The sequence below is a fragment of the Phyllobates terribilis genome, unplaced genomic scaffold, assembly GCF_046119375.1.
Source record: "Phyllobates terribilis strain yellow unplaced genomic scaffold, ASM4611937v1 Scaffold_2__4_contigs__length_985480577, whole genome shotgun sequence".
Lineage (NCBI taxonomy): Eukaryota > Metazoa > Chordata > Amphibia > Anura > Dendrobatidae > Phyllobates > Phyllobates terribilis.
Window position 1 is genome coordinate 686,293,719 of NW_027362762.1, and position 24,436 is coordinate 686,318,154.

At 47.2% G+C, this 24,436-nt stretch overlaps 1 protein-coding gene and 1 long non-coding RNA gene across 2 annotated transcripts in view; one reads left to right on the top strand and one right to left on the bottom strand.

The window, feature by feature from the left end:
- The window catches only part of LOC141224507 (uncharacterized), a 48,511-nt gene extending 30,983 nt beyond the window's left edge, over positions 1-17,528 (bottom strand). The window contains exon 1 of the long non-coding RNA XR_012291914.1: positions 17,351-17,528. This is a non-coding gene — a long non-coding RNA (uncharacterized lncRNA). The remainder of the gene's footprint in view (positions 1-17,350) is intronic.
- Positions 1-24,436, top strand: part of SLC26A9 (solute carrier family 26 member 9) — a 185,488-nt gene that overhangs the window by 87,327 nt on the left and 73,725 nt on the right. Inside the window, exons 2-8 of the mRNA XM_073666947.1 lie at positions 15,907-16,073; positions 17,833-17,972; positions 18,074-18,184; positions 18,268-18,443; positions 18,590-18,754; positions 18,838-18,990; positions 19,407-19,489. Of these exons, the coding sequence (XP_073523048.1) occupies positions 15,949-16,073; positions 17,833-17,972; positions 18,074-18,184; positions 18,268-18,443; positions 18,590-18,754; positions 18,838-18,990; positions 19,407-19,489 (953 nt within the window). The 5' untranslated portion in view covers positions 15,907-15,948. The remainder of the gene's footprint in view (positions 1-15,906; positions 16,074-17,832; positions 17,973-18,073; positions 18,185-18,267; positions 18,444-18,589; positions 18,755-18,837; positions 18,991-19,406; positions 19,490-24,436) is intronic.

The following is a 24,436-nucleotide window of genomic DNA, read 5'->3' on the forward strand; positions in this document are numbered from 1 at the left end:
ATTCTTTGCCGTTAGGGTAAGGGTTAGGGTTAGGAATAGGGTTAGGGTAAGGTTTAGGGTTAGGATTAGGGTTAGGATTAGGGTTGGGTTAGGAATGAGTTAGGGTTAGGGTTGTGTTAGAGTTGTGTTAGGGTTGGGGTTAGGGTTTTGTTGGGGTTGGGGGTTAGTGTTGTGTTAGTGTTAGGGTTGGGGTTAGGGTTTTGTTGTGGTTGGGGTTAGGGTTGGGTTAGGGTTGTGTTAGGGTTAGAGTTTGGGTTAGGGTTGTGTTAGGGTTAGGGTTTGGGTTAGAGTTGTGTTAGGGTTGGATTTAGAGTTGTGTTGGGTTTGGGATTTTTTTCAAAAGTAAAGAAAGTGCTCGCTACTTTAGTTTGCATTGGGTGCCTGGGTATAAACCGAGTATCGTGGGTGCTCGAATGACATGCTCGAGTCTCCGCCCCACATGTTTTGCGGCTGTTATATAACCAAAAAACACAAGCGGGGATTGCCTGTCATACATGGGCAATGCCCGCATGGTTTTTTTGGGGTGTCTAACAGCCGTGAAACATGTGGAGCGGGGACTCGAGCACCCGCAATACTCGGTGTATACCCAAGCACCGATGCAAACTCAAGTAGAAAGCACAAGCGCTTGACACTAATGACAACATATTCAATATGACGACCTAATGTTATCAAATTCTGTGTCGTACCGCTGGGTTCAAAATGCTCACTATATCCCTTGATAAAATCCTTGAGGGGTGTAGTTTCCTAAATGGGGTCACTTGTGGGGGGTTTCCACTGTTTAGGCACATCAGGGGCTCTCCAAACGCGACATGACGTCCACTCTTGATTCCAGCCAATTTTGCGTTCAAAAAGTCTAATGGCGCTCCTTCCCTTCTGAGCCCTGCCGTGCGCCCAAACAGTGGTTTTTCCACACATATGGGGTATCAGCGTACTCAGAAGAAATTGCACAACAAATCTTTTGGTCCATTTTCTCTAGTTACCCTTGTGAAAATAAAAAAATTGGGGTCTGAAGTAAAATTTTTGTGAAAAAAGTTAAATGTTTATTTTTTCCTTTCACGTTGCTTCAGTTCCTGTGAAACACGTGAAGGGGTGCAGTTTTTAGAATGGTGTCACTTTTGCGTATTGTCTGTCATATATACTCCTCAATGTCACTTCAAATGTGATGTGGTCCCTAAAAAATGGTTTTGTAAATTTGTAAAAATTAGAAATCGTTGGTCAACTGTTAACCCTTATAACTTCCTAAAAATTGTGCTGATGTAAAGTAGATATGTGGGAAATGTAATTTATGAACTATTTTGTGCGATGTAACTCTCTGATTTAAGAGCATAGGAATTCAGCTTGAAAATTGCAACATTTTCTACATTTTCTCCAAATTTTCATTATTTTCACAAATAAATGCAAGTCATATCGAAGAAATTTCACCACTATCATGAAGTTCAATATGTAATGAAAAAAGAATCTCATAATAAGTGAGATCCGTTGAAGCGTTCCAGAGTTATTATCTCATAAAGTGACAGTGGTCAGAATAGTAAAAATTGGCCTGGTCATTAAGGACATAATTGACTCCGTCACTAAGGGGTTAAAAAGTAAAAACCCGTCTGCACTGCGCTGCCATTACATAGAGAGAATTCTGTGATGACAGGTCCCCTTCAGTACCAGTAGTTTCTTTTGATTCATAATCCAGAAATGTACTAAAATAAACATAGTGAAGAGAATTATTGCACTGTATGTGTAAATGAAGCATAAATCTAGCTTTTTAATCAGAGATTAACCAAAACATAAAACTGCCACATTGACTTTAATCTTCTCTTTAGTTCAGTTGCAGCAGCTATATTCCAGTATTGACCGACCCTGCTCTGTCACCATATCCTCATAGGGTATTAAAAATACACACACGCCCATGTATATAAACACAATAGGACATGCACAGTACCCTCTCAAAAAATCAAGCAAATACTGCTACTTTTTCCACACTGATATCCGCTCAGGATATGGTGCAATCTGAGAAACTGAACACTCTCCTTGCGTTGTCATCCCTGTTTGCACAGGCTGTTCATAAGGACATACTGTGATCTCTCTAGAAGCAGCAGCTGATGTTCCCACTGTGTCCATTGTGCTGGTTTGACAACATTTTAGAATATGTGTATGAATATGTGAATATATACACTGCTCAAAAAAATAAAGGGAACACTTAAGCAACACAAGGTAACTCCAAGTCAGTCACACTTCTGTGAAATCTACCTGTCCAGTTATGAAGCAACACTGATTGTGAATCAATTTCTCTTGCTGTTGTGCAAATGGAACAGACAACAGGTAGAAATGATAGGCAATTAGCAAGAAACCCCCTATAAAGGAGTGGTTCTGCAGGTGGTGACCACAAACCAGACCATTTCTCTGTTCTCATCCTTTTGGGCTGTTGTTTTGGTCACTTTTGCATTTTGTCATTGCTCTTATCCCTAGAAGTACAGTAGCATGAGGCAGTGTCGGCAGTACAACCCACAGAAGTTGCGAAGTTGCTCAGGTAGTCCGGTTCACCCAGGATGTCACATCAATGCGAGTTGTAGCAAGAAGGGTTGCTGCGTCTGTCAGCACAGTGTCCAGAGCATGGAGCAGACACCAGGAGACAGGCCAGTACACCAGGAGATGTGAAGGGGCTGTAGGAGGACAACAACCCAGCAGCAGGACCGCTACCTCCACCTTTGTACAAGGAGGAACAGGAGGAGCAGTGGCAGAGCCCAGCAAAATGACCTCCAGCAGGCCTCTAAGTTCCGTGTGTCTGTCAGAAACTGTCAGAAACAGACTCCATGAGGGTGGTATGAGGACCCAACGTCCGCAAGTGGGGGTTGAGCTTACAGCACAACACTGTGCAGGGCGATTGGCATTTGCCAGAGAACACCAAGATTGGCAGATTCGACATTGGCGTCCTGTGCTCTTCAAGAATGAGAGCAGGCTCACACTGAGCGCATGTGACAGACGTGACAGAGTCTGGAGACACCGTGGAGAGTGTTCAGCTGCCTGCAACATCCTCCAGCATGACCGGTTTGGCAGTGGGTCAGTAATGATGTGGGGTGGCATTTCTTTGGAGGGCTGCACAGCCCTCCATGTGCTCGCCAAAAGATAGTCCTAAGCCTTGGTCTTTATTGACTTTATCTACACCTCTATTTGAGGGATTGTTACTTCATTATATTGATCCAGGGTATCAGAGGGAAGAGGGTATCGTCAACTTTTAAGTCATTTCATTTCGCAGATCAATAAAACCTATGACGATGCCCTACTTTTCTAACATATTCATAACTTATGTAATTATCATTCATTATCTCATTATCTGATTTTCCAACCTAAAACCATGTGCCATAAAATTCCAAAAACTCTTAATAACAGAAATCCCTATTCTCACACTAAGAAAATATTTATTATTAGAGATTTTCACTTTTCCTCAAAGTAGCCATAAATGGAGGCCACACAGTCTACAGTCTACAGTAACTGAGACTACAGATAAGACATCTAACGCATAGATTATACATATATACCTTTAGCGGTACCTTCTTTCATCAGATAAGGGGTACCGCAATGGGAACTTCTTGTGTACCTAATTTTGCTAATTTATTTTTAGGATGGTGGGAGGATATACACGTTTTCTGTGGAGATCTTTCTTTTTACATGTGTAGCACCCTGAGGATTCGGCTGCTACAGGGGTATTACACCTCAAGCCAGAGGTGTGATATTCCACTCCCGGGTGAGGATGGAGTGTGGAACTGAGCTCAGTAGGCTGCATGCACTACACACATCCCATTTCCGGGGGACAGACCAATGGTACTCCCACTAGAGAAATGTGCAGGTACGACAGCGTCTGTCCCTGGCTGGAGTGGGAGGGGGGTGGAACATCCCAGTAGTGTAGGGGCAGATAGGGGGAGCAGTCTGGGTAATGCTAGGAGCTCATTGGGTGCTGGTCACCTGAGCTCACACATAGAGGGAGTATATAAGGTGGGAACCATCTTAGAACAGGGTCTTTTGTAGAGGTTTGGTCCGACAAGCAGAGCAGCTCAGCCAGCTCCAAGGCCAAGAGAGAGAGAGAGGAGAAGGAAGGACCCAGAGGGGGAGAAGAGGGAACTCCAAGAACCCAAAATTAGACCAGAGGGTGAAGAGTTGGCACAAGGGTACCGGATCCCAAGCTGGTGGAGGGCCCTAATCCTTAGCCAGAGACCGGAGGTCGTGGGCAGGATCTGCCACGACCACCCACTAAATCCACCCGGAAGGCAAACTGTGAATAGGGTCAGGGAACCCAGAGACAAGGGTTTTACCAACAAGAGGCCCGAGGGAGCCGGACTTAGGTGGATCCCTGGTGGGGAAGGCCAGAGAGAAGGACAAGTCAGAAAGGGAGCTCAGGACCACGCTCCAGAATCACCTGGGGGTTGGCCGAGTCCAGGACCTGGTGGACGCAGCACGGCTCGGGCGGTCACTCAAGGCCGGAGTGACCAACACCAAAGCAGTAAGTAAAACCCTGAACTGCACAGCCCGACTCGGAGTCTTATTACCACTCTCACTGCACCACCACAACCACCACCCTCTACAACTGACCCCCTGAGGCTATACCCCTCCCGTTGGGGATTATACTACCTGAGCTGCACACACCACCAGACCCTGCTGCAGCGGCGGCCGTAGTGACCGCAAATCAACGGGTGGCGTAGTCGACACTAAAGAACATCCAGCAACATCTGTAGGACTGCCACACACTGAGCTTGACACCCTGGGCACGGACCGGGTCACCGCCACTCGGAGACTACAACCCCCATCTGATCCGGCTCCGGGTATCCCCCAAAACAACACTGGCCCAGGGGGCGCGTCAACTTTGGCGTAGTCCGCAGGATTACGTGCCCGCAACAACCGGGTACTGCGTGCCTGAAGAAAAGTTCACCGTTACCTCAAAAAGAAGTCTCCCGCCGGTTCCGGAGGGTCCCCGCCAACGGACCCCATCACAGGTCGTTTCCCGCCGGTTGTCCGCCATTTGCAGCTTTTTCCCGCCATCCATGGAGTTTCCCGCCACTGGGAGACGATTCCCGCCATTTCCAAAGATTTCCCGCCTTGGAAGAGCGGACGCCATTATGGGCGTGCCAGAGGGTGGCAAGAGGCCGCCTCCCATCGTGGGCCAGGTCGAAGAATGGCGCCAAAAGCGGAAACCGCGCCCACCAACAGAGACTGTGATGCTGGAAGTGTCCATCAGCGTAAGAGAACTGCCCCTGGAACTGACAATCACAAAGTTGCCCCGGGACCACCCTCAATGTGGGCGGAGACAGAACAAGAGAGCAAAGATGGGTGTCGCCTGGAGCAGTCTGGAGAGAGCGCACCCGGAGACAAGAAGTCTGGAGAGGAGTCCAGAGAAAGCCTACCCGGAGATGGAGGGAGAGTCAGGCAGCACCGACCCAGTGGTCAGGAGCCTGCTACAAGCCACAACTCCACTAGGCCTAGTGGAGGTCCTGGCACAGCTCCCCCGAGACCGGGAGTGTGCACAGACTGCGCTGGAGGGCCTCGCACGGAGGATGGCCCGGGTGCAGCGAGAGACGTTGGCGGAGTGGAGCCGAGAGATGGCCCAGCAGACCGGAACCCGTCAGTAGAGCACGCCACCCGAGACGAGGAGACAGACCGCCTCTGAGGATGGTGCAGGAGGACTCAAGGCCGGAGACGGCGCCTAGAAGGGAGCTGAACGAATGGAGGCAGGTAAAGGGGACGTCTCTACCCCGAGCCGGGAAACCGCGTGCCTGCCCCAGCTCCCCGTCGCAGAGCCCGAAATTCCCCCTGCCGTGCCCGTCGCTGCATCGTCACCGCCGCAGACTAGGCCTCAACCGGAAACCGCGGCCGCGACCCCTGTGACGTCACACGCCTCGACCCTGAGCGCGACCAAACAGGAAATACCATCGGCCTGGTCGCAAGGCCTAGTACCCCCGGGCGCCGCAATTCCAACAGCGCCCCCTACCTCCGCGGAGCCACCAGCCTGGTCGCAGGGCCGAGTAACCACGGGCGCCGCCGTTCTTACGGTGCCCTTTTCCTTTAGCGTGCCCCAAGCCTGGTCGCAAGGCCTGGTCAACCCGGGCGCCGCTACCACCACAGCGCCCATAACACCTAAAGTACCGCACCTGGGTGAGGACCTGTTCGCCCAGCATACGTGCCCGGATGGGCAGCCCTTCATATGGCCACCGGAGTTTCACCATCCCCGACTCCGGAAAGAAAGACCCCTAGATGAACCCCTGATTCCGGTTCCGAAGCCCGTCAGGAGGACCCAGCCCCCGCTAGAGGAGGCACAGTTTGAGTGGGACCCCACCGGAGGAGACCTCATGGGGTTCACTCAGGAGACTCGGGCGGCCGCAGCGGAGCGTGCAGAGTGCTGCCGCCGGCAGCTCGAGGTCTTCGAGAAGGAGCGGAGAGAGAGGCGGGTCCGGGAACAGCAAGCACAGATAAGGAGCGCGGAGCAGAAGAGCCGGACCAGGAGGAACCCCCATGCAGCTCATGGTCCCCGTACCACCGGGACTGTGATTAAATTCAACCTGCAGCATGGGTGGGGCTTCATAAAAGACCATCATACCCCCGGCGACGTCTTTGTCACACGCAGAGACGTAGAAAGCCATCTGCCGGAGGGACACAGAGGTCGTGACCTGTACGTAGGGGACGAGGTCACCTTCACCCGGCACAAGTGTACCAAAGGACCCTACGCCCTCCATGTGCATCGCCTGACGGAGGAGGAGCTGCGGTGTGAGGAGGAGCAAGAGGACCCGGACGGGTCTGAAGATAAAGAAGGAGCAGGAGGACGCCGTCGTTAAAGTACGGTAAAGAGACTGTAAATAGTTACCCATCGGGGTACAGTGAACTGTTGCTGCTTTAAATAAGTCCCCGTTGGGACAAGAGTGAACTGTTAACCCGTGTGTCCCTATTCCCATTACCTGGCCGAGGACTGAGAGCGGCCATATTCCCCTTGTATATAGTTGCGCTTCCTAAGGCGCCCCCTACCGGTTTTATAGTAAACTGTTGTTTTTCTTAAAGAGACTGTCGCGCTTTTCCCGGTCACAAGTTGCACCGTGGCCGGAGGAGCAAGAGTGTTTACAAGGACGTTATTTATGAAGAGTTTTTATGAAAAGTTTTATGTGATGTTTTATATGTTTATGTTTATGAAAAAAATTGTATGTTTTGGATGTTTTTGTATCTTACAGCCCGAGGACGTGCTGTGATTTACCAGGGGGGAATGTAGCACCCTGAGGATTCGGCTGCTACAGGGGTATTACACCTCAAGCCAGAGGTGTGATATTCCACTCCCGGGTGAGGATGGAGTGTGGAACTGAGCTCAGTAGGCTGCATGCACTACACACATCCCATTTCCGGGGGACAGACCAATGGTACTCCCACTAGAGAAATGTGCAGGTACGACAGCGTCTGTCCCTGGCTGGAGTGGGAGGGGGGTGGAACATCCCAGTAGTGTAGGGGCAGATAGGGGGAGCAGTCTGGGTAATGCTAGGAGCTCATTGGGTGCTGGTCACCTGAGCTCACACATAGAGGGAGTATATAAGGTGGGAACCATCTTAGAACAGGGTCTTTTGTAGAGGTTTGGTCCGACAAGCAGAGCAGCTCAGCCAGCTCCAAGGCCAAGAGAGAGAGAGAGGAGAAGGAAGGACCCAGAGGGGGAGAAGAGGGAACTCCAAGAACCCAAAATTAGACCAGAGGGTGAAGAGTTGGCACAAGGGTACCGGATCCCAAGCTGGTGGAGGGCCCTAATCCTTAGCCAGAGACCGGAGGTCGTGGGCAGGATCTGCCACGACCACCCACTAAATCCACCCGGAAGGCAAACCGTGAATAGGGTCAGGGAACCCAGAGACAAGGGTTTTACCAACAAGAGGCCCGAGGGAGCCGGACTTAGGTGGATCCCTGGTGGGGAAGGCCAGAGAGAAGGACAAGTCAGAAAGGGAGCTCAGGACCACGCTCCAGAATCACCTGGGGGTTGGCTGAGTCCAGGACCTGGTGGACGCAGCACGGCTCGGGCGGTCACTCAAGGCCGGAGTGACCAACACCAAAGCAGTAAGTAAAACCCTGAACTGCACAGCCCGACTCGGAGTCTTATTACCACTCTCACTGCACCACCACAACCACCACCCTCTACAACTGACCCCCTGAGGCTATACCCCTCCCGTTGGGGGTTATACTACCTGAGCTGCACACACACCACCAGCCTCAGCGGACCCTGCTGCAGCGGCGGCCGTAGTGACCGCAAATCAACGGGTGGCGTAGTCGACACTAAAGAACATCCAGCAACATCTGTAGGACTGCCACACACTGAGCTTGACACCCTGGGCACGGACCGGGTCACCGCCACTCGGAGACTACAACCCCCATCTGATCCGGCTCCGGGTATCCCCCAAACAACACTGGCCCAGGGGGCGCGTCACATGCAGCTGGAATATTTCATTCAGTGATGTCTAGGATGTGGTATTTTAGTGTTCCCTTTATTTTTTCAGCAGTGTATGTATTTATGGGAATTGTAACATATATAGTATTTTGACAGTCATCTAAAAACATGCTTAATAAAACGTAATAGGGAATGTGAGCTGTACAAGTTATATGTAAAACACAATGATCAAGAAAGGATGTGACTTTCATAATAAGCTGTCATGCGTGCGCATGAGGAATAACACCATATTTGACCATTATATGACATGTTGCATTTGCACTACTTTTTTTTCTTCCCGGACTTTGTTTCTATCTATTCTGTCTCTCATACAATGCACATACAACATTAGGGATTTCTGGTCTCTTGTATCTATGTAGTACATGTTCAGAAGCAGCAGCATGGAGGATATAATATAGCAATACTAAACAATGAACCTGTGAATCTACTACTATGTTAAGAAAAAACACTTGCAAGAAAGCTGCAGCATGATCTGTCTATGTCTCCCTATGCCTTTTCTCTTACTCTACTCCTCACTCCCCCTAAATCCTCTCCTCTCCATAGACTTGGGCAACAGTAATCTGACACATCAGTGAGCTGACAGTCCTCTGTTTTTAAATGTTTTTCTAAGTAACTGCTCAGTTCAAGAGATTGAGGAGTCAAATAAGTAGCTTATAAATTGAGAAAGAAGCATATTTCTCTAGTAAGATTAACAACAGTTCTTATATTTGCTGATACTAATGATTTATGCAAGGCTTGTGGAAACAACATCGACAAATTAAAACCCAGGACTGTGCCTGGCCTATAGCTGCCAAAAACAATAGTGCAACCAAATAGTGAATAATATATATATATATATATATATATATATATATATATATATATACATATATATGTATATATATATATACTCAGTGTGAAGGAAAAGCTTCTTAATCTTTTGCTTCTTTGATTACTATAATTTTAGTGGCTATATTTAATGGGGTGGTCCAAAACAAATTGTTATTTTATTTCTAAATCTCTATTTAATGTCATAATCTAATTTTTTTTCTAACAATCTTTAATTAAAAACTCCCTATCCTTACCTCACTACTGTCTCTAACTGCTATATTTTTTTTTTACTACTGCCTTTGAGAATGCTAATTGAGTCGTCATCATCTCACCCTGAAACAAAGCTTCATCAGTGATATCCGATTTAGAGGCTTGGCTAGTCTCTGCTCTACTGAGCATGGGTCGGATGTCAATTCCATTGGATGCTCAGTAGGATCTTGTCACTGTGCACTGTTCTCAGTGCACAGTGACAATGCGCTCTCTCATTGGCTCTGATCAGAAGTGACGAGCTGGCAACAGCACTCTCATTGCACTTTATAAAAAGAGAACGAGAGAGCAGGGACTAGCGCTGCCCCCGCCAAGTGGCGTCACAGTGCACAGTGAAAAGATCCTACTGAGCATACATCGGAATTGACAAACAGCGCATGCTCATGACGCGCCCCCTGGGACATATTCCTTTTTGAGGGGAATACCCGGCACCGGATCAGATGGGGGGTTGTAGTCTCCGAGCGGCTGTGACCCGGTCCCGTGCCCAGGGCGTCAAGCTAAGTGTTATGTGGCAGTCCTACAGATGTTATTAAAGTTCTTTTGTGTCGACTACGCCACCCGTTGTGATGCGGTCACTGTGGCCGCCGCTGCTGCAGGGTCCGCTGAGGCTGATGGTGGGTGCGCAGCTTGGTGAGATAACCCCCAACGGGAGGGGTATAGCCTCAGAGGGGACAGGCGCAGAGGATGGGGGTTGTGGTGGTGCGGTGCAGCCGGCAATGAAGACAGACTCGGGTTGTGCAGTTAAGGGTGTTTACTTACTGCTGATGTTGTACTGGTCACTCCAGCTGCTAGTGACCACCCGAGCCGTGCTGCGTCCACCAGGTCCTGGATCCAGCCAACCCCCAAACAAGTCCAGAGCGTGGCCCTGAGCTCTCCCTCTGTCCTTTCTTCAGCCGTCCCCACCAGTGATTCACCTAGGTCCAGCTCCCTCGGGCCTTCTTTTGGGACACCCTTGGCCCTGGGTTCCCTGACCCTTCATGTGGTGTGCCTTCGGGGTGAATGTGGTGGGTGACCGTGACAGACACTGCCCACGGTATCCGGTCTCTGGCTGGGGAATGTCTTTGCCCCCACCAGCTTGGGTTCCGGTACCCTGATGCTGACTCCTCACCCGGTGCTCTAATTTGGGTTCTTGGGTCCCTTCAGTCTTCCCCCTCTGGGTCTTTCTCTGCTCCACTCTCTCTCTCTCCAGGGCTGCTGTTTCCTTCTCTCTCCTCTCCAACTGACTTGTTCTCAGCGTCTGACCCTGATCTAAGTTGGTGCCCTCCTTATATATCCCTCTATGTGTGAGCTCAGGTGACCAGCACCCAATGAGCTCCTATCACTACCCAGACTGCTCCCCCTATCTGCCCCTACACTACATGGGATGTACCACCCCCCTCCCACTCCAGCCAGGAACAGGCTCGGTTGTACCTGCACATTTCTAAGTGGGAGTACCGTCGGCCTGCTCCTCTGAAATGGGATGTATGTAGTGCATGCAGTCTATCTGAGCTCAGTTCCACACTCCTTCCTTACCCGGGAGTGGAATATCACACCTCTGGGTTGAGGTGCAATACCCCTGTAGCAGCCGAATCCTCAGGGTGCTACATTCCCCCCTGGTAAATCACAGCACGTCCTCGGGCTGTAAGACAAAAACAACACCAAAACATACAAAATTTTTATATGAACATATAAAACATATAAACATTACATATATATAAAACTTTTTATATAAACATTCTCGTAGACTTCTCTTGTCTCTGGTTCCTCCTCCGGACACTGGGCAACGTGTGTCCGGGAAAAGGGCGACAGTCTCTTAGAAAAACTGGTTTTCTATAAAACCGGTAGGGGGCGCTTTAGGACGCGCAACTATATACAGGGGATATGGCCGCTCTCAGTCCTCGGCCAGGTAAGGAGGGGAAAGGGAATGGCTGCTCACAGTCCTCAGCCTGTAGGATGAAGGGGTTAACGGGTAACAGGTCACTGGTCCCAACGGGGACTTATTTCAGCAGCAACAGTTTCAGTTTCTTTATACCCCCCTGGGGTAACTATTTACAGCTCCTGCTCTTTCTTGATATGATGTTTCTTCAGACCCGTCCGGGTCCTCTGGCTCCTCCTCCCCGTACCGCAACTCCTCCTCCGTCAAGCGGTGTACGTGGAGGGCGTAAGGTCCTTTGGCACACTTGTGCCGGGTGAAAGTGACCTCGTCTCCGACGTAGAGGTCACGGCCTTTGTGACCTTCCGGCAGGTGGGACTCGACGTCTCTGCGGGTCACAAAAACGTCACCGCGGTTGTTACGGTCCCGAATAAAGCCCCACCCATGCTGCGGGTTGAACTTTATCACTGTCCCGATGGTGCGGGGACAATGCACTGCACGGGGGTTCCTCCTAGTCCGGCTCTTCTGCTCCGCGCTCTGGATTTGGGCCTGTTGTTCTCTGACCCGCCTCTCCTCCCGTTCTCTCTTAAACTCTGCCAGCTGTTGACGGCAACACTCTGTACGTTCAGCTGCGGCTGCCCGAGTTTCTCCGGTGAACCCCATCAAATCTTCTCCCGTGGGGTCCCACACGAATTGGGCTTCTGCTAGAGGAGGCGAGACCCGAGCCACGGGCTTCGGAGCCGGGATTAGGGGCTCACACAAGGGCCCTAGTCTTTGCTGCCGCTCCAGCTCAGGGTACCCTTCGGGCCAGATGAAGGGCCGCCCGTCCGGCCATGTGAGCTGGCCGAAGAGGTCCTCCCCCAGGTGTGGCACCCTAGGTATTGCGGGCGCGGGCGCGATGGTGGTGGCGCCCGGGTTGCCCAGGCCTTGCGGCCAGGCCTGGGGCACCTGGAAGGTGAAGGGCACCGTTAGGACGGCGGCGCCCTGGGCTACCTGGCCTTGCGGCCAGGCCGGAGGCTCCGCGGAGGTAGGGGGCGCTGTTGGTGATGCGGCGCCTGGGGGTACTAGGCCTTGCGACCAGGCTGGTGGTAATTCCTGCTTTGTCACGCTCCGGGTCGGGGCGCGTGACGTCACAGGGGTCGCTGCGGCGGCTTCCGGTCGGGGCCTAGTCCATGGCGGTGACCTGGCGGCTACGGGCACAGCAGGGGGACTTTCGGGCTCTGCGACGGGGAGCTGGGGCAGGTAAGCGGTGTCACGGCTTGGGGTATAGGCGTCCCCTTTACCTGCCTCCATGCGTTCGGCTCCCTTCTCGGCGCCGTCTCCGGCCTTGGGTCCTCCCGCGCCATCCTCAGAGGCGGTCTGCTTCCTCTTCCAGGGTAGCGTGCTCCGTTGACTGGTCTCAGCTTGCTGGGTCATCTCCCGGCTCCACTCCGCCAGTATCTCGCGCTGTACCCGGGCCATCCTCCTTGCGAGGCCCTCCAGGGCGGTCTGTGCACACTCCCGGTCTCGGGGGAGCTGTGCTAGGACCTCCACTAGTCCTAGTGGGGTCGTTGTTTCCAGCAGGCTCCTGACCAACGGGTCGGTGCTGCTCTGCTCTCCTACTGTTGTCTCCAGCAGGCTCCTGGCCAACGGGCCGGTGCTGCTCTGCTCTCCCTCCTCTGTTTCTAGCAGGCTTCTGGCCAACGGGCCGGTGCTGCTCTGCTTTCTCGCCATCTCCGGGTAAGCTCCTCCGATATTCTTCTCCAGGCTTCTTGCCTCCGGGTGCGCTCGCTCTAGACTGCTCCAAGCGACACCCATCTTTGTTCTTCTCTTTCGTCTCCTCCCACTTCGAGGGCGGTCCCGGGGCAACTCGGTGACTGTCAGCTCCAGGGGGAGTTCTTTCACGCTGACAGACACCTCCAGCATCACAGTCTCTGTTGGTGGGGGCGGTTTCCACTTTTGGCGCCATTTTCTGTCCCGGCCCACGATGGGATGTGGCCTCTTGCCCTCCTTTGGCACGCCCATAATGGCGTCTGCTGCTCTTCCAAGGCGGGAAATCTGCGGTTTTGGCGGGAAGCGTCGCCCAGTGGCGGGAAACTCTGCAGATGGCGGGAACAAGTTGGAAATGGCGGACAATCGGCGGGAAACGACTGGTGATGGAGTCCGATGGCGTGGACCCTCCGGAACCGGCGGGAGACTTCTTTCTGAGGTAAACTTGCACTTTTCTTCAGGCACGCAGTACCCGGGTGTTGCGGGCACGTAATCCTGCCGACTACGCCAAAGCTGACGCGCCCCCTGGGACATATTCCTTTTTGAGGGGAATACCCGGCACCGGATCAGATGGGGGGTTGTAGTCTCCGAGCGGCTGTGACCCGGTCCCGTGCCCAGGGCGTCAAGCTAAGTGTTATGTGGCAGTCCTACAGATGTTATTAAAGTTCTTTTGTGTCGACTACGCCACTCGTTGTGATGCGGTCACTGTGGCCGCCGCTGCTGCAGGGTCCGCTGAGGCTGATGGTGGGTGCGCAGCTTGGTGAGATAACCCCCAACGGGAGGGGTATAGCCTCAGAGGGGACAGGCGCAGAGGATGGGGGTTGTGGTGGTGCGGTGCAGCCGGCAATGAAGACAGACTCGGGTTGTGCAGTTAAGGGTGTTTACTTACTGCTGATGTTGTACTGGTCACTCCAGCTGCTAGTGACCACCCGAGCCGTGCTGCGTCCACCAGGTCCTGGATCCAGCCAACCCCCAAACAAGTCCAGAGCGTGGCCCTGAGCTCTCCCTCTGTCCTTTCTTCAGCCGTCCCCACCAGTGATTCACCTAGGTCCAGCTCCCTCGGGCCTTCTTTTGGGACACCCTTGGCCCTGGGTTCCCTGACCCTTCATGTGGTGTGCCTTCGGGGTGAATGTGGTGGGTGACCGTGACAGACACTGCCCACGGTCTCCGGTCTCTGGCTGGGGAATGTCTTTGCCCCCACCAGCTTGGGTTCCGGTACCCTGATGCTGACTCCTCACCCGGTGCTCTAATTTGGGTTCTTGGGTCCCTTCAGTCTTCCCCCTCTGGGTCTTTCTCTGCTCCACTCTCTCTCTCTCCAGGGCTGCTGTTTCCTTCTCTCTCCTCTCCAACTGACTTGTTCTCAGCGTCTGACCCTGATCTAAGTTGGTGCCCTCCTTATATATCCCTCTATGTGTGAGCTCAGGTGACCAGCACCCAATGAGCTCCTATCACTACCCAGACTGCTCCCCCTATCTGCCCCTACACTACATGGGATGTACCACCCCCCTCCCACTCCAGCCAGGAACAGGCTCGGTTGTACCTGCACATTTCTAAGTGGGAGTACCGTCGGCCTGCTCCTCTGAAATGGGATGTATGTAGTGCATGCAGTCTATCTGAGCTCAGTTCCACACTCCTTCCTTACCCGGGAGTGGAATATCACACCTCTGGGTTGAGGTGCAATACCCCTGTAGCAGCCGAATCCTCAGGGTGCTACACTCAGTCGAGCAGGGACTAACCCAGCCCTTGAAACTGACATAACTGATGACACTTTGTTTCAGGGTGGAGACAGAGGCTGCGACAGTGACAGAAGCCTCTGCCCCCTGATGATGACTAGTTTGAGTATCCTGCATGAACTGGGAATTCTCATACAAAATGTCATCATCACTAGTGATGAGTGAGCGTGCTCGTTTAACCCTTTCACTGAGCATTCTCAGGTGCTTACCAAGTATCTTTGGCGTGCTCGTATATTATGTTCCAGTCCTTGCATGTGCATGATTTGAGACTGTTAGTCAGCCTCAACACATGTGAGGATTCCCTAACAGCCAATCTCATATGTTGAGGCTGTCTTACAGCTGTAAATCATGCACATGCAGGGACTGTAACATATTATACGAGCACGCCGAACATACTCGGTAAGTAAACAAGCATTCTCGCTCATCACTAGTCATCACAAAGAAAGTAGTAAAAAATAAAGCAGATAAATAGGATAATGAGGGAAGGACAGGGAATTTTTAATTAAAGTAAAGTATATTAGAAAAAAGATAAGATTATGACATTAAATAGATAGAGAGTGAGGATTAAAATAAAGTTTAGTTTCGGACCACCCCTTTAAGCCTCTGCTAAGATAAAATCATAGCCAAATAAAGTGGATGAAGCAATCATATGACTGCTTATCTGGTACATCACATGGACCCCTATCAGTTTCTTCAGTAGAGGAATTGGAGCTGAATGGAAAATGAGGATCAATTAACAATTCCATAACCTAACCTACTAGGAGTTTATAGCAAAGGATCACAGAAAGTGGAAAATCGTTATGAGATTTTACCAATTTGGAGTAGCCATAGTAGTCAAAATAAAAAATAAAATGTTATTGTACACAGTGGTGGTTGTCTTCAGTGAAGTAGAATATAATGGAAACTAACAATAATAAAGTGACTTCTTTCCTTTTAGATTTTACAACTATACAGTTTATGTTCTCCAAAAAGCTTTAAGCCCTTTCATGATATGTTTTCAATGTTATATATTTATATAAACGTTCTTCTATATCTTTTTCATTTGTTAGTTTAAAGGAATATCTGTCACTTCAATTGACAAGAGCCAAACCATGAATAAGGCTCGTCCTCGATACATAGTTGATCGATCTACGTACTCCCTTGACCTTTTTAATGAAGAATATGAGAAGAAAAACCGTAGCTACCCTGTGGGTGGAAAAGCAAGAAAATTGTTCAGGTAATATTCAAAGTATTAATATTATTTATAATGTAGGTCTTTGCTGAAACTTTAAAGTGGTACTATACTAGTTATTGTGCAAATTATTTCATCCCAGCTCAGTCGCATTCAAACATTTTGAATATTTTAAAAATTTGCTCCTGGGTCATGTCATCTCCAGTCTGACTACCAGTACAGTCCTTCTCCCTCTGTATGCAGTTGAAGATATCATCTATGTGTTATAAAAGAGCAGTGACATAGTACTTCATATAGTAATTAGTTGCAGTTCTAAGGTTTTCCTGACTCGCATTGCCTGTCCATGCTACTGTGTGTGTTGTGTGCAAAATATCGAGTGTATTCTGTGATATGTAACTTTAACCTGCCTCCTCTGCCTTCTGCTTGTAAAGCTTGCAAGGAGAAACCTATAACAAGCAGGAGGCAGAGAAGAGGGGGTGTAACTATAATAGGTGCAGCGGACTGGAGCCTAGGTTTCTTTGGCACATATGAAAATATTATTGCTATTAAAGGCATGCAACAGTTGAGGCCCCTGTTGGACATTTTGCATTGGGGCCCACAAGCTTCAAGTTGAGCCACTGCAGGTGAGACAGGCTAACATTCCTTCACATGGAATAAAATGAGACTCTGAGAGCCAGTTAAGGTATAAAATACACATAAGATGAGCCTGAATCATTATTTGGCAAATGGCTATTTTCCTGGGCTCCTTAATTAAAATACATACTTTGATCACCCAAAAATGAAATTGTACCATAGGATATTAAATTATTGCCAGACTCCCGTGGCACCGATCATCTCTTGAAGTAACAAATCTTCACATGACAGGTGCTGGCACCTCTTATTCCCAGGGTCCTTTTGGCTAGTTACTAGGAGAAGCATCTCCTGTGACATATGTGGTCCTTTCTTCATTTAAATCAACCAACACTGCCCTGTTACTGAAGATTAATACTGACTGGCAGAGCATACTTTGGCTGACAATGTATGCAAACCTTTAGCATGTCCCTTTGGCAATCGGAATATATATGGATTAATATGTATATGAAAATAAAAAACATGCCTTCTGCTTAGCGTAGCATATGTAGGAGGAACACAACTACCAGCACCCCAATAAAATTTTGAATACAACTTGTCCTGTGCATCTGCTGTCCTTACAGAGTCAAATAGAGGGAGACTGCATTATTGTAGATATATATTTTTTAGTACTGAGGATGTCTCTAACATTAAAAGAACTTGAAGAAGTAACATATTCTTAGTACAATATATTAAAATAAAAATGTACTTACGCTGCACTGGTGCAAAATCTTTAATAGGGCGCCCCACCTGCCATGGGTCATTTATAATACTGGTTTCTTCTTACTAGACATTGTGGAGATTGGGTTTCCTCGAGCCCTTGGCAACTAGGGCCCAGGTACAAATGCTTTTACAGAGTTTCATTTATTCACATTAAAGTGATATTCCGGGCAAAGTACAAAGCTTAAGGGGGAGTGTAACATTGGTAATCGTAACAGTATGCAGCTAGTACACCTGAGGGCACGTGTTGACAACTGAAACTCGCAGAGTGGGAACTTTATAATATGTATACATGTCTTTAGATAATCCAAAGTTATACCCCCTCACATGTTTTATACTTTACCCAGAAAACCCCATCATCTACTGATTTATGCAAAGAAACATGCTTTCTTTTTAATGCATTGTATTAGACAAAAACTTTTAAGGAATTTTTAAAGAATTCTTATATTTTTCTAAATTTATATATTTCTTTCAGCTGGACGCCGGCCAAATTCAAAGCTCTTATTTTTAGTTTCTTTCCTATACTTACTTGGGTGCCCAAATATAATTTAAAAGAAAATGCTCTCCCAGATGTGCTTGGAGGTATCAGCGCTGGCACCATTCAGGTCCCACAAGGTTAGCTGGTTCTTTATTTTGTAAAAAGTATATGGCTAATTATCCTCTAATAGTTAATTAAGACAGAACATGTTGGTTTGTTCATTCCATTTTGATTGCAGGAATGGCTTTTGCCCTACTTGCTAACCTCCCGCCTGTGAATGGACTGTACTCTTCCTTCTATCCCCTTGTGATCTACTTCTTCTTGGGAGGTGTTCCACAGATGGTACCAGGTAAGGAATTCTAGTAGATCCTTGGCATCTGGGACATGATTTTATTCCATGCCCTGTAACCCCAAACTCTTAATTCATCATAGGAACATTTGCTGTCATTAGTATAATAGTGGGAAATGTGTGTATGCAGCTGGCTCCAGAGTCCGATTATCAGAAACTGAATGAGACCACAAATGCCACCATAACTGACACAGAGAAGATGAATCTGGCTAGGCTGCAGGTTTCGGCAACACTGGCATGTCTGACAGCAATCATACAGGTCAGTATAATCTCCCATATAGACCACAAGAAGTACCACTTAAAGGATGTGGATAGGTAAAGGTTTAGTAAGTTATTATTGAGTTGGTCAATAATTACAGTACAAGCCATTGTCTAGAATAATTCCTTTTTTGTCCTCCATTTAAGATTGCCTTGGGCTTTGTGCAGTTTGGCTTCGTTGCCATATATTTATCTGAATCTTTCATCCGTGGTTTTATGACTGCAGCTGGTTTGCAAATTCTCATATCTGTGCTTAAGTATATATTTGGAATCACAGTGCCACCATACAGTGGTCCCCTGGCTATTATTTATGTAAGTATTTCTACCTAACCTCTGCTTTAAACTGAAAGATTAGTCTATCCATAAAAATAACCCATTCACATTGCTCCTTGTAGACCTTCATAGACATCTGCAAGAAACTTCCACATACCAACGTGGCATCCTTGATCTTTGCCTTGGTCAGCATAGTGTTGCTTATTGTCGTCAAAGAGCTGAACCTTAAATACATGCATAAGATTCGCTTTCCTATTCCCATGGAGATCATCATTGTATGTATCATTTCTTTATCAATGAATATAAATATATTGGGGCATATTTAACAAGCTAAATGAGACAGAATTCTGGCATCATTTTTGCCCCCTGAAAAAAATTTTTTTTAGAACTATAATAATTATGCTTTTAAGACACTTTGTATGAAGTACGGGTCTAACCTCACTGAAATGGAGAAAGGTTGTCACCTAACGCCATGCACCAAAATTGTAATTCACATTTCTGGCACAAAGTAATAGGTGGTAGAAAACCCTAAAATTTGATAGATTTATCAATCAGCATGAACCACTTTGATAAATTTGGCACAGTTTGCACAAATCTAAGAATGATGATATTGATAAATATGTCCCATCTTGTTTATTTTATTTTCCACTATCATAGTATCTCAAGAGCAATTGCCTTTTTTTTCTTCCAGGTCATAATTGCTACAGTCATCTCTGGTAATTTTAACCTTCCTGACAGATATCAAATGAATATAGTGGGACAGATACCTTTAGGGTAAGTAGTGGAATGAACTTTGAACGGGTATTTTGGCAAAAGCACTTTCCCTATACCTGATTTACTCTTTGTTGTTACACTAGATTAGAGGGACATTATCATATACAGTGGGGAAAATAAGTATTTGATTTTGCAAGTTTTCCCACCTACAAAGAACGGAGAGGTCTGTAATTTTTATCGTAGGTACACTTCACCTGTGAAAGAGTGAATCTAAAAAAAAATCCAGAAAATCACATTGTATGATTTTTACATAATTATTTTGCATTTTATTGCATGAAATAAGCATTTGATACAATAGAAAAGCAGAACTTAATGTTTGGTACAGAAACCTTTGTTTGCAATTACAGAAGTCAGACATTTCGTGTAGTTCTTGACCAAGTTCGCACACACTGCAGCAGGGATTTTGGCCCACGGGGAATTGACTCTAGGGGCCCACCATAGAGCTATATGAGCTATATGCAAATAACTATTAGCCGCTATCCCTGTTATAGTGGAGCATCGACTGTAAAACACAGGCGGCTCCTGCACATATACTGTGCACATACTATAACTGGGATGTACAGTTATGGTAGTTTCCATTAAAGGGGCTCTTTGGTTAAAACACACCGATTCATGGGCTCCACAGGATCGGTGATAACTTATTGATTGTTTGGGTCCGATGATTGGAAACCTCACCAATCAGAAGAATTGGGAACTTTTATCCCTGACAGGACACTTTTATCCCCATTTTAAAATGCAGCAGCAGGTGGGATGTCTGACCGCAGCTCCATTCATTGTCTTTGGGCTTATAGAAAAAAGACAAGAGCAGCGCTCGCAGCCACTGAGGAAATGAATGGATCAGTGGTCAAGTCGTACATGCCGCTCCAGTCTAATGGAGATGAAAGCTCCACATTTTGCTGATTGGTGAGGGTCCCAGCAGTCAGACCCCCACCAATCAATAATTTATCACTTATCCTGTGGAGAGATGATTACTTGTTTTCACTGGAGAACCCCTGTAAGTGCATCTTGTTCCAAGTATTTAATCACTAATGGAAATAAAGAATTTTCTCCTAATTAATATCAGAGAGAACAATTGACGGCCATACACAGCACAATCCACTATTCCAAGACCAATAATACCATATACAAAAGGGACAAATATCGCCACACCATGAATGGACTACATTTTACCAGCATATAGCAACCAAATAATTCCACACACAAGGGAGAACTACCGCAATACTGTGACCAGACCAAATATTACCACCACATAGTGACCAAATAATACCACATACTGTACAAAGGAGAAATACTGCCACACTGCCAGCGACGTCACTAACTTATGAAGTCACTTTCATGAGCCGCTTGCCACAGGCGTACTGACATCAGCCGCCAGGGGCCATGTTAACTATTGGGGTCAGGGCCAGCTCTAGATTTTTGTGGGCCCCAGTTGTAAGAGTCTCAGTTGCTGTATGGGCACCATATAATTCTCCATGCTGTATGGGCACCATATAATGCTCCATGCTGTATGGGCCCCATATAATGCTCCATGCCTCCATACAGTTTTTTGTGGGCCCCGAGTGTAAGAGTCTCAGTGGGCCCCTTTAACACATACCACGATTCATGATGCACAGATACAGCAAAGAAATATAGGTATAGTACAATGCCAAACATTCCACTTACTTCTTACATTACATGAGTGATATCTATTGTAAATTCTACAATAGCTCAGAAACTGGCCCATCCTCACAGCGCACCATGCAGACCGGACAGAATAGTCCTCCATACAGTATTATGGGCACCACATAGTCCTCCATACAGTATTATGAGCACCATATATTCCTCCATACAATATTATGGGCACCACATAGTCCTCTGTACAGTATTGTGGGACCCATATATTGCTCCAAACATAATACTGGCCCCCATATAATGCTCCATTCAGAATAATGGACCTCATATAATGCTCCATAGAGAATAATGGGCCCCATATAATGCCCCATACAGAATAATGGACCCCACATAATGCTCCATACAGAATACTGGCCCCCATATAATGCTCCATTCAGAATAATGGACCCCATTTAATGCTCCATAGAGAATAATGGGCCCCATATAATGCTACATACAGAATAATGGACTCCATATAATGCTCCATACAGAATAATGGACCCATATAATGCTCCAAACAGAATAATGGACCTCATATAATGCTCCGTACAGAATAATGGACCCCATATAATGCGCCATACAGAATAATGGACCTCATATAATGCTCTATACAGAATAATGGACCCCATATAACGTTCCATACAGAATAATGGACCCCATATAATACGCCATATAGAATAATGGACCTCATATAATGCTCCATACAGAATAATGGACCCCATATAGCGCGCCATACAGAATAATGGGCCCATATAATGCTCCATATAGAATAATGGGCCCATATAATGCTCCATACAGAATAATGGGCCCCATATAATGCTCCATACAGAATAATGATGCTCTATACAGAACAATGGGCTCCATATAATGCTCCTTACAAAATAATGGGCCCCATATAATGCTCCATACAGAATAATGGGCCCCATTTAATGCTCCATACAGAATAATGGGCCCCATTTAATGCACCATACAGAATAATGGACCCCATATAAGTCTCCATTCAGAATAATGGACCCCATATAATGCTGCATACGGAATAATGGGCCCATATATTGCTCCATTCTGAATAATGGTCCTCATATAATGCTCCATACAAAATACTGGCCCCCGTATAATGCTCCATGCAGGTTACTGGCCCCCATTTAATGTTCCATGCTGTATGAGCCCCATATAAATGTTCCATGCTGTATGGACCCCATATAAATGTTCCATGCTGTATGGGCCCCATATAAATGCTTCATGCTGTATGGGCACCATATAATTCTCCATGCTGTATGGGCCCCATATAATGCTCCATGCTGTATGGGCCCCATATAATGCTCCATGCCTCCATACAGTTTTTTGTGGGCCCCGAGTGTAAGAGTCTCAGTGGGCCCCTTTAACACATACCACGATTCATGATGCACAGATACAGCAAAGAAATATAGGTATAGTACAATGCCAAACATTCCACTTACTTCTTACATTACATGAGTGATATCTATTGTAAATTCTACAATAGCTCAGAAACTGGCCCATCCTCACAGCGCACCATGCAGACCGGACAGAATAGTCCTCCATACAGTATTATGGGCACCACATAGTCCTCCATACAGTATTATGAGCACCATATATTCCTCCATACAATATTATGGGCACCACATAGTCCTCTGTACAGTATTGTGGGACCCATATATTGCTCCAAACATAATACTGGCCCCCATATAATGCTCCATTCAGAATAATGGACCTCATATAATGCTCCATAGAGAATAATGGGCCCCATATAATGCCCCATACAGAATAATGGACCCCACATAATGCTCCATACAGAATACTGGCCCCCATATAATGCTCCATTCAGAATAATGGACCCCATTTAATGCTCCATAGAGAATAATGGGCCCCATATAATGCTACATACAGAATAATGGACTCCATATAATGCTCCATACAGAATAATGGACCCATATAATGCTCCAAACAGAATAATGGACCTCATATAATGCTCCGTACAGAATAATGGACCCCATATAATGCGCCATACAGAATAATGGACCTCATATAATGCTCTATACAGAATAATGGACCCCATATAACGTTCCATACAGAATAATGGACCCCATATAATACGCCATATAGAATAATGGACCTCATATAATGCTCCATACAGAATAATGGACCCCATATAGCGCGCCATACAGAATAATGGGCCCATATAATGCTCCATATAGAATAATGGGCCCATATAATGCTCCATACAGAATAATGGGCCCCATATAATGCTCCATACAGAATAATGATGCTCTATACAGAACAATGGGCTCCATATAATGCTCCTTACAAAATAATGGGCCCCATATAATGCTCCATACAGAATAATGGGCCCCATTTAATGCTCCATACAGAATAATGGGCCCCATTTAATGCACCATACAGAATAATGGACCCCATATAAGTCTCCATTCAGAATAATGGACCCCATATAATGCTGCATACGGAATAATGGGCCCATATATTGCTCCATTCTGAATAATGGTCCTCATATAATGCTCCATACAAAATACTGGCCCCCGTATAATGCTCCATGCAGGTTACTGGCCCCCATTTAATGTTCCATGCTGTATGAGCCCCATATAAATGTTCCATGCTGTATGGACCCCATATAAATGTTCCATGCTGTATGGGCCCCATATAAATGCTTCATGCTGTATGGGCACCATATAATTCTCCATGCTGTATGGGCCCCATATAATGCTCCATGCTGTATGGGCCCCATATAATGCTCCATGCCTCCATACAGGTTTTTGTGGGCCCCGAGTGTAAGAGTCTCAGTGGGCCCCTTTAACACATACCACGATTCATGATGCACAGATACAGCAGAGAAATATAGGTATAGTACAATGCCAAACATTCCACTTACTTTTTACATTAGATTGAGCGATATCTATTGTAAATTCTACAATATCTGTGAAACCAGCGAATCCTCACAGTGCACAGTGCAGACCGGACTGTATAGTCCTCCATACAGTATTATGGGCACCACATAGTCCTCAATACAGTATTATGGGCACCACATATTCCTCCATACAATATTATGGGCACCACATAGTCCTCTGTACAGTGTTATGGGCCCCATATATTGCTCCAAACATAATACTGGCCCCCATATAATGCTCCATTCAGAATAATGAACCTCATATAATTCTCCATTCGGAATAATGGACCCCATATAATGCTCCATACAGAATAAAGGGCCCATATATTGCTCCATTCTGAGTAATGGTCCTCATATAATGCTCCATACAGAATAATAGA